This window comes from Tinamus guttatus, unplaced genomic scaffold (genome assembly GCF_059628265.1).
Source record: "Tinamus guttatus ecotype Peru unplaced genomic scaffold, ASM5962826v1 Tinamus_guttatus_pri_ptg001272l, whole genome shotgun sequence".
In the NCBI taxonomy this organism is placed as follows: domain Eukaryota; kingdom Metazoa; phylum Chordata; class Aves; order Tinamiformes; family Tinamidae; genus Tinamus; species Tinamus guttatus.
The window spans coordinates 808,413-824,591 of record NW_028289806.1 but is presented as its reverse complement, the minus strand read 5'-3'; the positions used below and the strand labels follow the sequence as shown (position 1 = coordinate 824,591).

At 39.2% G+C, this 16,179-nt stretch overlaps 1 protein-coding gene across 1 annotated transcript; it reads left to right on the top strand.

Moving 5' to 3' along the window:
* Nucleotides 1-64: 64 nt before the first annotated feature.
* RSBN1 (round spermatid basic protein 1) lies at nt 65-14,348 on the top strand. The gene is made up of 7 exons (XM_088538908.1): nt 65-492; nt 4,106-4,776; nt 9,663-9,800; nt 10,231-10,373; nt 11,276-11,443; nt 12,410-12,518; nt 12,958-14,348. Exons 1-7 carry the CDS (start codon nt 72-74, stop codon nt 13,414-13,416), a joined length of 2,109 nt encoding a protein of 702 aa, XP_088395034.1. The 5' UTR covers nt 65-71; the 3' UTR covers nt 13,417-14,348.
* Nucleotides 14,349-16,179: the final 1,831 nt, after the last annotated feature.

The window sequence follows — 16,179 nt, the reverse complement described above, 5'->3', positions numbered from 1 at the left end:
GCGTCGCGCGGCGCCTGCGCGCGGCCGCCTGGCGCTCGGGCCATTTAAATGTGTGTGAGGGAGCCCGTGAAATGGCTGCGCAGGTCGCTGCGGTGCGCGCCGTGGCGCGGGCCCCCGAGGAGCCGCCCCCGCTCCCCTCGGGCGAGCGGCCCGGCCGGCCCCGCGGCGGCGGCGGGCGGCGGCGGCGCAGTGCGGCGGGCGAGGCGGCGGCGGGCGCCAAGCGGGCCCGGCTAAGTCAGCCGTTGCTGGCGGGGCCCGGCCCGGCGGAGCCGCTGCCCGCGGCCGCCCTGCCCGGCCTGCCCGCCGCCGGGCTCTTCACGTTCTCGCCGCTTAGCCTGCCGCCGCCCGCCGCGCTGGACGAGCGCCGACACCACCACCACCGGCACCGCTCCGCCGCCGGCCCCGAGCCCGACCTCCCCGCCGCCGGGCCGCCGCAGAAGGCGCGGCGGGGCAGCCCCGCCGACGGCGCGGCCGGGCGGCCCAGCAAGCGAGGTGAGGAGCGGGGCGGCCTGATGCTGCGGCTGGGCCGCGCTCAGGCTGCGGCTCCGTCTCGGCCTCCCGGGCGGGCCGGCGGAGCGGCGCCGCTCCCCGTTCGTTGCGGGAGCGGAGCGCGAGGCCGCGGAGCCCGCCGGGCCGGCTGCGCTCGGGCAGCCCCCGTCACCGGCGCAGATGCTAGTGGCGAAACTTTGTTCCTGTCGCGCTCGTGTCGGTGGCGGCTGGAGCTGGGAACCGCAGGCCGGGCGTCAGTAAACGCTTGAAGCTTTTCCAGTAGGGAAGGGCAGAATTTCTGTGGCGAAGCTTGCTGGTTTGCTTGTTTATTTTTATTTCTTACAGTTCTAAATCACTCTTTTGATAGTACTCACACACTTGTGGTAGTGAAAATGCTTTTGAAAATCATTGTAGGCGATCATAAAGCTGCTGTAGTAGACAAACTGTATCGTGATCATGTTTTAAGAGTGCGCGTGAAGGTGTTGTGTGTGTGCTTGTGAAAGTTAAGTTGGCAGGGTAAGTGCTAGCCAGTGCTTCTGGGGAAACGGAAGTTGTGGAGAGATTATTAAACTGGGAATGCCACTGTGTAGCAGCTCTAAAATAGTAACTAAATGAGGTTGTCTGTGTGCGTGTGTGTGTGTGTTTGTTTTTTATTAAGCCTTAAATACAATTAAAACTGCCATCAGAATTCCAAATTTGCCAAAGAAAGCTACTTAAAGCTACTTTATTTTTCTTTTTTTCTTTCCCCCCCCACCACCACTTCTCACTATCAGTTTCTGTTTCCATATGTAGTCTAATTTGCCCGTTTCTGTCTGCTATGTTCCCGTTTAGGCCACGGGTGCCAGTGAACACTTGTGATGCTTTGGTTGATGTGATAGTGATGTTAGGAAGTTTGTCTGCATGGTGTCTAATAAACTAGCTGAAGTTACTGGCACTGCTCTCATTCTGTTTTGCTGTGAGAACCAATGTGTCTGCTGATTGACCTGACTATGGTCCCTGAAGTACTGAAGCTTATCCATTCACTTAAAGGAATAACTTACTACAGAGTCTCTTCCAGGTGGTCAAGGTCTATTGCTCTGTAGCTTCACTTGCTGCCAAGTCTGCTCTGAATGCAGCAGGGGGGTCTCTGTTCTGTTAGGCACAGCAGTGGTGGGGAGCTGGGATGGCTTCTCTCATGAAAATAGACCATGAGTTGAGGTTCCACAGTATAAAGAGTACAAGTCTTAGGTCTGATAAGGAGTATTAGGGAATATCTCCAAACAGGAAGGTTTTCTGCATTGTACATAGTACATACCTGTGGCTTTTAAATCATATCTAAAATTAGAAATGGTTAAAATAAGACATGTATAATATTGAAAAATCAACTTAGAACTAACAAGGAGGTATTTGTAATACCTGTGTGGTGGTCTAAAACTCTCTTGTATTTCCAGCTTGGATTTGAATCTCTCTCTCACCAACATAAAGATCTTTTCTGCGCAAATTGCATGCTTGATGAAACTAATAAGGCAGTAGCTATAACTCGGAGCTTAGTGGCTGGTAAGCTTATGCAAGCGTGACTTTTAAGATTCACTAGTAACTGAAACAGCTCTGTGAATAAGCTGTGTTATCAAAAACAACTGCTACAATGCTTTCTTTCCTGATTTCCCCGTCTGTAATATAATAAGGACAGTTGCTATTTGTAGAGATTATGCATGACAACAATACCATGAAAACTCGTATTTCAGGTCCTGAAAGACAATTGTATAAAGTTGGTATTAAGCAATCAACTATTTCTTTGCTTTGTGAGTAATTCTGTTCATTACGCTAGGCTGTCGAGAGGGTCCACTGCTTTTGCTGAAGAGCTCTGGGAACAAACTACTAAAGATTTAGCTAGATACTGTGCTCTAACTGCACAACTTGAAGCTTTGTCAATTTACTATTTTTTCTTGTAGATCACAATAGTAACATATATTTTTCTGCAAGTGCCTCAAGAGAACAAGAAAGGGATACAAACCTGATAACTTGGCAGTAAAAAAAAAAAAAAAAAAAAAAAAAAAAGTAAATTCAGTGCATAGCCCTGTGTTGTGGGTAATCCACTCTAGCTGTGGCAACTTTTAGTCAGATGCTAACTCTCTTTAGTCGTCCTGATGATATGGCACTTAGTGTTTTATATGCACCACTGGCATGAAATAGTCTTTTAATTCAGGAAGACTAAAATTGTATCTTGGCACTCTTTTAAACATCTGGGCAATCAAATTTTGAACTGCTGTTGTTAATAGCTACATTTTATTTGAACAGCATCTTAATCCTAGAAGATAAGCTACTATATTGCATTTAGCCTGATCGAACTGTTCTTCTGTTTTATCTCTAAAAACCTTTCAGTCTTCAGACCATTCGAAGATTAACCTGTGAAAAAGAATAAAAATCCACTGCCTGCCTGCCCCCCTCATGCCACCCCAATCAACTAAAATCTTATTGCCTAGGTCTGAATTAGATAACTAACCAGAAAACAATATTAAACTAGAAAGATGGCTAAAAATGAGGAGGCGATGCTTCAGATCTTTTTCTTCTTGCACAGGTCGGTATGTAGTTCAACAGCGTATTGGGTTCTGTCTGTATTAAATAGCACTTATTTGGCACTCTGAATATACTGAGTTTTTGAGCAAGCCACTACCTGAAGACTGGGTCCCTTGAGGTAGTTCTAAAGACCAACAAGGTCTGTCACTATTTTAACAGAGCTGATTTATAGTGAGAAGTAAAAACGTTGTTACCTGATAGTTTCGTACCTATAAGGCATGTGATCAGCATGAGCTCTCTCACCAGTTGCTTTCTACTGTGCTCTCTCCCATCTGGGAACTGGCAGAGGAGCCAGGAAGAGGGTCTTGAGGCTACTCTAGAACCTGAACTCTATCTAATCTTTAATGTCCAAAAAATAAGATTTTTGTGAGTGAACTTGGTGCTGACTGTTCATATTATAAATGTGATTTTCTTATACATTTCACTTGCAAAAAGTATGTGCTTAGTTTTGTTTAACCGTATTCTCAGTGTTTTGGAAATGCCAGTTGGACCATTTATGTTTCTTCTAAAGACTTGCAGGTTTTTGTTTTCTTTGCCTGTTTTGTTTTCTTTTACCAAAAATTTAATTGCTTCAGTGTGTTTTTTCGTTTGTTTGTTTTTTGCTTCTTTCCTCTAAGTGTCGATAGCAGTTATACCTCTTCAGTCAAGCTCTACTTTGTTTCTGGTTTGTATCCTAAATTAGTCAGGTATCCTGAAATGAAAGCAATGTTTAAATGTTGTATGTACTTGCTTGTTTATCCTCTTTCCCTGGACGACATTGACTTAAATGTCAGAAGTTAGTAGTGTTTGAACTGTTAGTATGCCTCTTAAACATATACTAATCTCAAAAAATGGAAATATTTCTAAATTGGAATATTAAGATTGAGTTTTGGGAAACTTTCTTAATTTGATTTTTTTTTTTCATAATAACTAATATGCTACTTGTTGTATAAGTAAAATCTCCAAGGACAGCAGGATATTGTGGGAATACATAATTTTAGGAAGTGGGTTGTCTCAGTTCTTGTTGGGTGAATGTGTTGTAATTGCGGAACTCTAATTTTCTCTTTACTGTTGCTGCCAGAAACTCCAGATGAAAATGGCAAAACCCAGCGAGCTGACAGTCTTATTATGAAGAAGATAAAGAAAAAAAAGAAAAAGAAACACCGGGAAGATGTGAGGGGAAAACGCCTGAAGATGTACAACAAAGAAGTGCAGACGGTGTGTGCTGGACTCACTCGCATTGACAAAGAAATTCTGACCCAAGGACAGTGTGATAACTTGGAAGTGAACAAGGAATCCTTCAGGTATCTGAAGGATGAGCAGCTCTGCAGACTGAATTTGGGTATGCAGGAGTATCGAGTACCCCAGGGAGTGCAAACACCATTTGTGACTCACCAGGAGCATTCTGTTCGCAGCAGCTTCTTGAAAACTGGCACTAAATTTAGCAACTTCATTCATGAAGAACATCAGTCTAATGGTGGCGCTCTGGTTCTTCATGCTTACATGGATGAACTCTCATTTTTGTCTCCAGTGGAGATGGAGAGATTTGCAGAAGAGTTTCTTGCTTTGTCATTCAGTGAAAATGATAAAAATGCAGCTTACTATGCTCTAGCTATAGTACATGGGGCAGCTGCTTATTTACCAGACTTCTTGGATTACTTTGCTTTTAACTTTCCTAATACTCCGGTGAAAATGGAAATCTTGGGCAAGAAAGACATTGAAACAACAACAATTTCAAACTTTCACTCTCAGGTAAGAAATGTTTAAAGTCATGCAAGGTAGGCAGTATTTAGATGTGATTAATCTCATTAATCCAGAGTGGTGAGGGCATAAGAGGGGTGTAAAAGAGGTATAGAAGCATTTCTGAGATATAAGTTGTTTTTGTTTTCTCTTTTTCTCTAAGATGAAAAATTATGTTGGGACTTAGAAACACTAGTCTACTGTGCTGTTTACCTGAAGCTAAAATTTTAGAAAGAGTTGGAATTCTTATGCGAAAGCTTTCCCAAAACCAATTATAAACTGCTTTACTTTTCACGGTAGGCTTAACATAGTCTGAAAACTTCATAGGAAAACAGTTTCATCCTCAGTTTAAGAACTCAGTTGAAAACTATTCTCTCAATATTCAAATTCCCAAGTTCTCGAAACTGTACTTGTGTGACTTAAATTGATGCAACACTAATAGGCAAGTTAATTTCAAGATTCTCATATGGAGGGGGGAAAAAAAAACAACTTTAATTTCCTTCATGTTTTGTCATGAAGCTTGGAAGTATCTATGAGCATGCAGCAACATTCCAGTTCTTAAAATGTTTAGATAAATTTGTTACAGATGGAACAAAACTTCTTCCTGCTCAGTCTAGTCTAAGAACAGATCCAAACCATTGCTTACTTGCTTTAAGCCTTTTAAAAGAAGTTTTTAAGGTCTTGAAGATTAATTCACCTGTGAGAAAGATCTAAACCTCTCTACCATAATACTGTTGGAGCAGCCCTTTAGCAACAGATCCTGGAAATTTTAGTTCTGATGGGCTGTCTGGATCTCCTCAAAGTTTGTGAAGCTCTCTTACAAGCAAGATCTGCACTGGAAAATGGATATTCTTTCACAGAAAGGTACTGTATGATAACTTGCAGAGGCTTTTAAAGCTTCCCAGAGTTTCTTTCAGGCAGCACTTAAACAGTAATTATGTAAACCTTTGTTTGGGAGCTTGTCTTCCATAATGGGTTGCTGCCACAGCACTCTTTAACAACTTCTACTTAATAGGTTAAATATTCTGAACTGGAAGAGATGCATCAGAATGCATAGTAATCCAGTAACAGTCTGAGTATACAAATAGTTCCTTATCAGCAGGACACTTTTACACAACTTGCATCTGAGCCTGTGCTCTGCAGTCATGCAACTTGTCAAGAGGTTGGGCTTAAGTCTTCTGTTAGTCATTTATATTATGTTCTCTTTGGCATATTGGTTACATTCTAACTTATTTGGAGTACATGTAACAGTGTCTGAAATGGCTAAGCAGCACCATCCAGCTATGTAACAATTGTTTTTCCTGGCTAATGGTCTTGTAAATGTGAATAGCTTATGCTGGAAGCTTGTATGTGTAGAATATATGGTCATGAATAGGATCCACTGGGTTGTATTCTGCTGTGGTATTTCAATTATTTTTAAGTTCTGTTTAAACTTGATCAAGAGTGAATCATGACACTAGTTTCATTTATGCCAGAACACCCCTCGATCCCGCTGTAGCATGACCTGATTATTCCCCTAAGGCTGAAGTATGTCAGTGTGATTCACACAGTAAACAAATGTGCGGACGTACAGCTGTGACAACTCTGCTGTTAAAGACAGCTGGAATGTGAGTGTATGTTAGTGTATGGATGACACTAAAATATCTCGCTTAAAGATTCATTTAAATTGATGGCAAATTCAACTATAGTACCTGTATCTTGTTAAAACTCAAGCGGAGTCTTGAAAGCTATCTCATCTTGAAGCAGGAGGCTAAAATGCTCTAATAAAGATCTAGGCCTGTCCTGCTTATGCTTTCGTACTTCAAAAAAAAAAAAAAAAAAGTCTTTCTTCATCTTGGAACTGGTCTGCAGAACAGTCATTCCTTTGCAGCATTGTTGAAGAATGAACAACTAGGCTAAGCTTAGCAGAACTTCTGAACCTGGCTGTATGAGAAACTGCAGAAAACAAAAAATACGCTATAGAACACCATAGCTTTGCAGATGAATCATGCTATGGGAATGTTGTATGCAGTAACACTTTTTTTTTCTTAATTGCAGGTGCTCAGCTAAGTGTTTCTGTTTGTCAAACCTGCATGCTTGCTTTACTGAACCAAACTGAAAAAAATCACAGAATTGCATAATACTTAGGGTTGGAAGGGAACTCTAGAGAGCATCTAGTCCAATCTTCCTGCTCCAGCAGGGACACCCAGAGGACGGGCACAGGGTGGCATCCAGGCAGGTTTGAAGATCTCCAGGGAAGGAGACTCCACAGCCTCTCTGGGCAGCCTGTGCCGGGGCTCTGACACCCTCACAGGAAAGAAGTTCTTCCTCACATGGAGGTGGAACTGCCTGGGTTTCAACTTGTACCTGTTACCCCTCATCCTGTCACCAGCCACCATGGAGAAGAGCCTGGCCCCATCCTCCCTACAATCACCCCTCAGATACTTGAACATGTTAATCAAATCTCCTCTCAGCCTTCTTTTCTTCAGACTAAACAGGCCCAACTTGCTTAGTCTTTCCTCATATGACAAAATCCCCCCAAAGAGGATTTAAGTGCTGTGTATTCTTGAGTCCTGGAGAGTTTGTGCTGAAAGATCAGAGTAGTTTGGTTTGTAAACTGCAGGTCTGAATGTTAACTGAATGTTGTACAAGCCAGAAGTTCAGTTGTTTCTTGCATAGCTGCCAAATTTGGAATCCTGATCACACACATTAAACTGAGTGTCAGTAGTAAGTGTCTGCCAGTTAAATTAAGGATGTTATTCTGGAAGACTTCACAAAATCTAGTAATAATGATCTTACTTGCAGGGTGAATTCTTGCATTCTCAGGGCAATGAGACCAGTGTAAACTCCTTTAACATGTCTTTCCTATCTGTACATTAATATGAACTAGTACTTGGGTATCTGTTACTACATATAGTAGTAACAGATATACATGTAGTAGTACATATAGTATATACAGGTATACATATACTACATACAGTAGTAACTGCAACTTGTATCTTTATAGTATAAAGGTATCTTACTCTGTATGGCTCTACATTAAAATACTTACTAAGCTTGAGTGTTCTCTGGGTTTTTTTTTTTTTTTTTTTTTTTTTGCTTGTTCTGGCTTGTTTGTTCTATATTTAAGTGCTAAAGATAAGCTTCAGTTTGGAGCTATTCACTTTTACTGAGAGTTTTCAAGACTCAAAACACTGAGAACAGCAATTTGTAAGCTGTTTGAAGCTTATTTCACAATAAGTATACTTTAATTTGAAATTCTTGATCATGTGTCTTGAACAAAATGTTTCCCTATCAGCTGTCTCAATATAGTCCCTTCTAGGGTTACCCGGTGAACTGGAATACATCAAGAGTTGAAAAATAAGTCTACTTTTTTCTTCTCTTTTTTCCCCTTCTCAAAAAGAATCTGATCAGCTGCCTATTCTGTTTTGCTGTATGGTCCCAAAAAACAGTTAAACTGTCACAGTTAAATAGGTTCTGGGAACAAGCCAAGAAAGAGTTGAGGGAAGTAGGTTTGTGTAAACTGATCCTGCTATTGGGAAGGAAGTGGGAGAAGCAGCAAACAGGATAGTAGGATAGGCTCCCCCATTCTTGGTGCATGTTGTCAGATAAAGTTACAATCAATATTCTTGAGAGCTTTGGTTAATGAACCATATCACAGCTTGGTGGTCTGTCCTCATTAACTCTGAACAAAAGCTTTCTTATGCTGGATGGGCAATTTTATTTGCAGAAGCTATCAAAGTATAAAATGAAGAATGTGTGTATTTGTGCTGCAGACTTACTTTGGTGTATTGCTTAAAGCAACATAAGCAATATCTGGTCTTACGGAAGTAGCTGTTGTAGACAAACATGCGAACCTTGCTGCAATTGTCTGTCACACTGTCCTCATTTCTTTCACTTACGTTGTAAATAGCAAGTCTTTATGTATTCTTTCTTCCTTATAGTTGATCTGATGTACTAATAATTGCTATGATGTTTATGACTCCTTGATTCATGCTTTTGTTTAGAGAAATTTCTCAGATTTAATTTGTTTCAAGCTTATGCCTCATCTGAGGGCACTCTTCCTACCACAGCGGTACAGGGCTTTCTTGACCTTTCATGAGGTAGGCTCTCAATTACCTCCGTGATCTACAACTGCCTAAGCTGTCACTTCTTCAGGGAAAAACTGATTCTGTCTAGTTCTGCTGTTATTCAAGTATATTAACACCTAAGGCACATCATTCAAATGCCATAAATTGCCTCAATGAAAATTGAAGCCTTAAACTATAATTTAACTTGTAGTTGGTGATAGTACCTTTATCCAATTCTTTCTAACTACTATGCTAAGTCTGAGTTCTCCTGTTAGGGCAAAACAATAGCCTAAAACTACAGTCTTTTAATGCTACTGTTCTGAAATTCATCTGAGGGTAGCTGGTAAAGTTGTTAATATCAGTAAGGTAGAACAAGAACCTTAGCCTGAAAGGTGCTACTAGTATCTGGAGACTTTTACTTGGATTGCTAATTCTCTTGGTCTGTGAGGATAGTGCCTAGTTCATAAAAATCAGTACTGTCAAAACCAGAAGGGGAGTGTATGTTCCTTGAGCTGCAAATGATAGCTTTGATGGGCTTGAAAGTAGGGTGCTTGATCTACAGTAGTGTAGATCTACAGATCTACAAGCTCTTGTAAGTGGAACCTTCTGCATGTGCAGGTAGAGATGTCATACAGCAGGCAACTTGGGACTGAGAAATAAAGCTAACTGTGGAATGGTCTTTGGTAAGTTCCCATGCTCCCAAAGAAATCTCTTTAAACTATGTAGATGGGTCTTGGACTTGGACAGAGATTCAGATGTGGCCAGGTGAATAATAGTTTTTAATTTCCTGTAACAGAACTAAAGCTATGGTGATATATATATATATTTTTTTTCCTCCTGGCTCCTCAGGTCAATCGAACCTACTGCTGTGGAACCTACAGAGCAGGACCCATGCGGCAGATTAGTCTTGTTGGAGCAGTAGATGAAGAAGTTGGGGACTACTTCCCAGAATTTCTAGATATGTTAGAAGAATCTCCATTTCTGAGAGTAAGCAGTAACTCATGATATTCTCTTTGAAGTGCTATTGGTATTTTTTGTCAGTTGCTAACTTTCAGATATTTCCAGGTAATTAGAAACCTTAAGGCCACTTCATTGATATACTCATTATTTAAGCTATACTAAGGATGGTGGTGCATCCTTTCCTCTGTTCAAATGAAAGAAACTGAACTAATGGAATAGTTATGTAAATTATTCAAAACTAAAATTTGATTCATCATAACATACATACTTAGGCACCGTCTGCTTTCCTAAAAACTAAGTTTGAAAAGCTTAGCTTATAATATATTTTACCTCCTGGAACTTGCATCAATTTCTGTGCAATTCTTTGACAACGAGTTTGAACCAGTTTTCCTAAAGGCATTATTTACCTATATCACTCAATATTTTTTGCTTAACATTATTTATTTATTTATTGTAGATGACTTTGCCCTGGGGTACTCTTTCTAGTCTCAGCCTTCAGTGCAGGTCACAGAGTGATGATGGTCCCATAATGTGGGTGAGACCAGGAGAACAGATGATTCCAACAGCTGATATGCCAAAATCACCATTCAAACGGCGACGGTAACATTTTGGTTTCCTTTGCTTATTAAAGGAAAAACAACAGATTTGAGAATAAAAACTAAACACTTATATGTAATTAGTTCTTCAGAAGGCTATTTCACAATTTAGCTTATCATTTTCATTCGTGATTAAAGTCAAATGTTATTTGTGATGGTTATATTATTTAACTGCTTCTTATAGCACTGCATCCTAGATCAATACTTTCTTAACACTGTAACCTCCTGTAACCTTTCGGTATTTTTTTAAATTCATCCAGTTTCTGTGAGAAACTAATTAGGTGGTAGAGGTGGGTGACGTGATCTAAAACAGAAGAGAAGACGATTAAAGTTGCATCTTAATGTTAGTGCATAAATAGTTGTGATACTATATGCTTTCCTGGGAAATACTGTGGGATGTGTGCGCATGCATCCATGTATGTGCATATATACACATATATTTATGCACACGAACACTTGATATTTCTCAGATGAGTGCTCTGTAGGGCTAATTTTTAGGAGATAAAGAATTGGAAATTTCAATTGCTACTTGTGCAGAATATCTAAAGGTACTCCCAAATAACTCCAATAAATGTTAAAATACATCTATTCAACATGTCATTACATTTATAAAAGTTCTTTCAGCTCAAAGGGACAAAATTTGGTTTTTGGTGACTGTCTGTCCTGTAAAGTTTGCCGTCATAACCTGGAATCAGTTATGACAGCATAACCTAGCTGTACATACCATATTGTAGCTGTACATAATACATAGTTTGCTAAGTCTTTTATTGCCGGGTGCCTGGAATAAATCAAGGGAAATAGATTTTGAAACCTGCAGGAAACAACATTTTAAAAGATTATTTTAAACAATACATATTTTTGAGTACTCCGAAACATATTTCAGTACACCTTTTGATTCTGCTGTAGATCAATGAACGAAATAAAGAATCTCCAGTACCTACCTCGGACCAGTGAGCCCCGTGAGGTTCTCTTTGAAGACAGAACAAGAGCTCACGCTGATCATGTGGGTCAAGGATTTGACTGGCAGAGTACAGCTGCTGTAGGTGTTCTGAAGGCTGTACAATTTGGGGAGTGGTAAGTGCAACCGAAATAACTATCCTAGTAGGAAGGGAAAATTCTAAACTTTTCTCTCTCAAAGGAAAACTCACTGGAAAATAAGTCTAACTACAGAAAGCATTCAAACCTTGGTAAATGTTGTCTGTAAATTGAAAAATGTAAACTATGTATTCTTTTTTTTTTTCCCCTCCTATTTTGAGGCACTGTAGAAGTTGTAACAGCACTTTTCAGTGCATTTTAGTGGCATACAAAATAAGTGGTACTCAAAACATCCTACCTAGGCATCATCTGTGATTGTTCTTTTCCTGAGTAGTTATGTTAATGCTAACTACTGTAAACTGACCATCTAACTGGATTAATTTCAAAACTATGATGCAGTTGTATTTCATAACCCATGATATTGCTCTTGACCTTGCACAGAAAGAATTCTAAATTACAGACTCGCAACATTGTTATTTCTAACTATTAGAGTAAAAATTGGATTATATCATCAGCAATCTCATTAGATTTGAATATGAGTAAAAGGTGCCAAAACTTCCTCTGCCATGTTTCACAGTCATTGGACAAAGACCTGATAAACATTTTCTTCATCATTTCGGGTTCAGTGTGCCACGTGCTTATTTTACTTTTTTCCTTTAATGTAGGAACGTTGGTCCAATTACAGGATGGAAGAACTAAGACAAATTGTGGTCATAACGGTAAATTTCAGCAGAGTAACAGTTTGAACACAGTTTTCTGATACTACTGTATTTGTGCACAAAGCAATCAATTCTGGTGCATAGGCATTAAGGAAAAAAGCAAAATAAAACAGAAATCTATTATACCTCCTTCTCTAAATTATGTGTGCGTATTGAGAAGAGATGAGACTTCATGTCCAATTGCAAATCAAACTAGCTACTTTGTTCAGTGAAATACTTCTCTGGAACAGCTGTAATACTCTATAACTCAAATGTTTTAAAAATTCCCGGGCTTATCTCTTTCTAGGAGTGACCAGCCTCGTATAACCAAAGATGTGGTTTGTTTTCATGCTGAAGATTTCACTGATGTTGTGCAGAGACTTCAGTTGGACCTGCATGAACCTCCAGTGTCACAGGTATCGAATCTTCCCTGGTGACATCTCTTCCTTAATATTTTGAAAGTAATTTCTGATAATTTTCAGGTTCACTGTGTATCCCACCCCACCCTGTATCATCAGCAACCCATAGTTCTCAGCTCTGTAAAGCAATTGCCTTTCTCATGTTTCTTTGTACCAAACTGGGATTTATGCTGGGAGTTGTTTTTTCTTACTTTCATTCTCCTCTCAAAGTCTAAGTTCAATGCAATGCCTGCAGCTTTGTTAATTTAGTTATAACTACGTAACTAATTTGTGACTAGTAGGCCCTGACAGAGGGGAAAAAAAAGAGTTCACGATAAAGGCATTACAAAGAAAGTGTTCTGTAGAAATACATACACCACTAACATGTTTTCTAGCAAAAATATACATTTTGCATATAAGATTCTACTACTAACTTTATCATCTTTCCTCCTCTCAGTGTGTTCAATGGGTGGATGAAGCCAAACTAAACCAAATGAGACGGGAAGGCATTCGCTATGCTAGAATTCAGTTGTGTGACAATGACATCTACTTCATCCCTAGAAATGTCATTCATCAATTTAAAACTGTGTCAGCAGTCTGCAGTTTAGCATGGCACATAAGACTTAAACAATATCACCCTGTGGAGGAGACTTCTGAAAACACAGAGGGCAATTCAAGCTTGAACAATAGTGGAAAGACAGAATCAGAAGATGAACCCCAATGTGTGAGTATAAAAATAGAATCTGAAGAACCAGGTATAGAAATGCAGTTTGCAACAGGGATGCTCTCCTCCTCCTCTGTTTCTTCAATATCGGGACTTGTGCAGCCAGAACAGGTGGCCCGGCCCCTTCCAGGTTTTAAAGTAGAGTCTGATCAGCAACACAATCCACAGGATCATACAGGCTCTTCTGTGTGATATGTATATAATAAAACATTTTTTAACAACTTTTTAAAATTTTGATGTGAAGTTATAGTTTTATAACTGGCTTATGTTTTATTGGAGAAATCTTGCCTATAATTCTATAAAGAAAGGTGACATTCCAAAATGTCAAGCATATCTTTTTTACACAGATTATGCAAAATTCAAGTTGTATTTTAACCCCTTAGTACAACCTGTAACAGTGGTCTACCACTTCTTTCTGTTTCAGTAAAGAGATATTCAATATCACCCCAAAGTCAAAATGAAATTCCTCCAGGAACATAAAATGATTGAACTGCATTGGTCAGTGTTATTTCCCTACTTTTACTTTATCTCTAATCTTCACCATAAAGTGATGTTTTTGCAGAAGACTTCCAAAGTGACTTTCCCATCTCATCTTAATTGCTAAGAAAAACAGGAAGCACAGCACTTTCAATGCTTTGTAATATTTTTGGTATGTCTGTTCTTGACAACCTAGTTTATACAAAAGTTATTAGTTATAGAAGTTGATCTCAATTTCTTACAGTCCTATAAAGGTGAGTTGTAAAATTAACTGAAGAAAGTGTCTGAGGTGGTGATTTAGTGACCTAACACTTTCTGTAGAACTGTTTATACTGTTTGGTGTGAGGATTTTGCTTCCAAAACACATCTTCCCAGAACATGTTTCATTCTAGTGGCAAAATTAGAAAAGCTATTGGTAGTCTTGTGGAGGAAACTATCTTTGAGCACTTTAAGGCTTTAAAATACTAACCAACTTGACAGCTTGTTTTGACCAGGTCATAGTAAATGTCCAATGGAACCACACTTTCCCTGGTACTGATGCACTTAATATAATAGCATTGAGTTGGTGACTGACTTATACAATAAGATTGTCCTTATTTTAGGAAGTTCTGTGTTACTATTTCACAATAAAGTATTATGGCATTGGACTGCTGTTTCCATGTGTAGCTTTTGAGTGCCCAGGTACTGTGGAAAATCAATGGCACATGTTAAATATGTAGTGTCAACTATCAACAGTTTAAAAAAAAAACAAACAAACAAAAAACAAAAAAAAACAAACTTGCAATATTTCTGAATGTTGATGTGTAATCTGTATTTGACTTTCACTCACCCCATTTATAACTGTCCTTTCCAGTCATCAAAAGGAAAAATCCTATCCTGTCCCTTCACCTCTAACACCCTCTGCACATTTAGAGTACAAGTTGGGTTTTGGTGCAACTGAAGTTGTCTCCAGATGATAACTTTATTTGTTCTAATCCTCACTGGGGTAGGAAAGATTTGAAACACTACGTTAGAATAGACAAAAGCAAAGATGCTGTGTTAGTTCTGGATGCATCTTTTTAATATCAATTATTACTCTTCTCTTTATAAGGGTCTCTAAAATATGTTACTCTATTATAAATCTTACTTTGTGCAATATTGTTTGTGTAGGCTTTTATATACATATTAGCACCTCAGTGTAGAGGTCACTATTTTAAACTGATAGAAGAATAATCATCAGAAGATACTGCAATGATTAGTTAGAACCTGTATTACTCCTTATGTGTATGTATGTATTGTCTTCGGTACAAAAATGAGGACTAGGAAATATTTCAATTTAAAACTAATTTACAGATTGAAGTGGTAGTGACTTGTTTAGTAATCTGTGTAAATAAGGTGTTAGAATGGAAAGCTTTTACGATGAAAAGTAATGTGATTCATGCAGGGGTGTAATTTAATCTTAGCAGAAATTCTAGATGTTCAAGATTTGGTTCAGAAATGAGCCATCTGTTCTCTGGCGTTTCCCCGCTCCCCCTCTTCCCCTCCTGCCCCTCCACTTTTTATGTTGAGAGGAATTTCATAGCTTTAAGGATTGTGCAAAGTAAAATTCCTCACAGGCAATAGGGGTTTCAGTTCATTGTTCATATTCAAAGATCATATTACACAAATATGTTCTTTCCTTTTGACAAGTCTGCTAGTCTTCCAAGTGCCAGTTTCCCTTCTCACATGTGCTATTCTTTGGTTGTATCACTAGAGGGACATCAGTAAGGTGACTGTTCTTTAATAGCAGCACTGTGTACAATCACTAAGGAATTGACAAGTCTGCAGATCCTACAATTGTTCTGCCCACATCTCTTTAAAGGCAGAATAGAGAGATTAAGAGCCACCACACACCCAACTTCTCTGAATTGAATTTTAGAACCTGAAATAGAATGAAAAAAGAATCAATTTGAAACTGCTGTACACTATATTATAATAGCATGTTTTTAAATGAATAAAGGAAGATGACTTGAGTGGCTCATGCTGCTTTTAAAACTATAGCATCTTTTAGTGAAATCTGTGACTACAGTGTCTGAAGTACTCAGAAAATGCTGACTTCTCTTTGGATGGCAGCAGATGACCACTTGTATCATGCTCTCCTTATAGTCACTTCAGTTACTAACTTAATATCTAATGTCAGATTTGAATGTAGAAACCTTGTATCTTCAAATTACTTGGAGGATGATACACATACTATTCTAGACTATTTCTGTAAGATTGAGGCAGAGAGGAACAGACTTTATAAAAAGCTATGACCTTAAATACCTTATCAACTTAGGTATGCATAATGCAAAGTGACATACTGCTTTTAAACTCCACCTGGGATTTGGATATGAAACACAGGAGGGACTGCTTGTGAAGTTCATAACCACACTCTCTAGCCAGAGCTTAAAAATTCCTGTAACTGCACTGAAACTTGCAGAGCAGAATTAGAACACCTTGATATGAAAGATTCAATTG

Excerpts from the sequence above, each read along its gene's own strand:
- RSBN1 (XM_088538908.1), top strand. The coding sequence starts at position 72 with ATGGCTGCGCAGGTCGCTGCGGTGCGCGCCGTGGCGCGGGCCCCCGAG. Across the intron at positions 10,374-11,275 it reads TCACCATTCAAACGGCGACG|ATCAATGAACGAAATAAAGA; the intron begins GTAACATTTTGG and ends ATTCTGCTGTAG. Across the intron at positions 11,444-12,409 it reads GCTGTACAATTTGGGGAGTG|GAGTGACCAGCCTCGTATAA; the intron begins GTAAGTGCAACC and ends ATCTCTTTCTAG.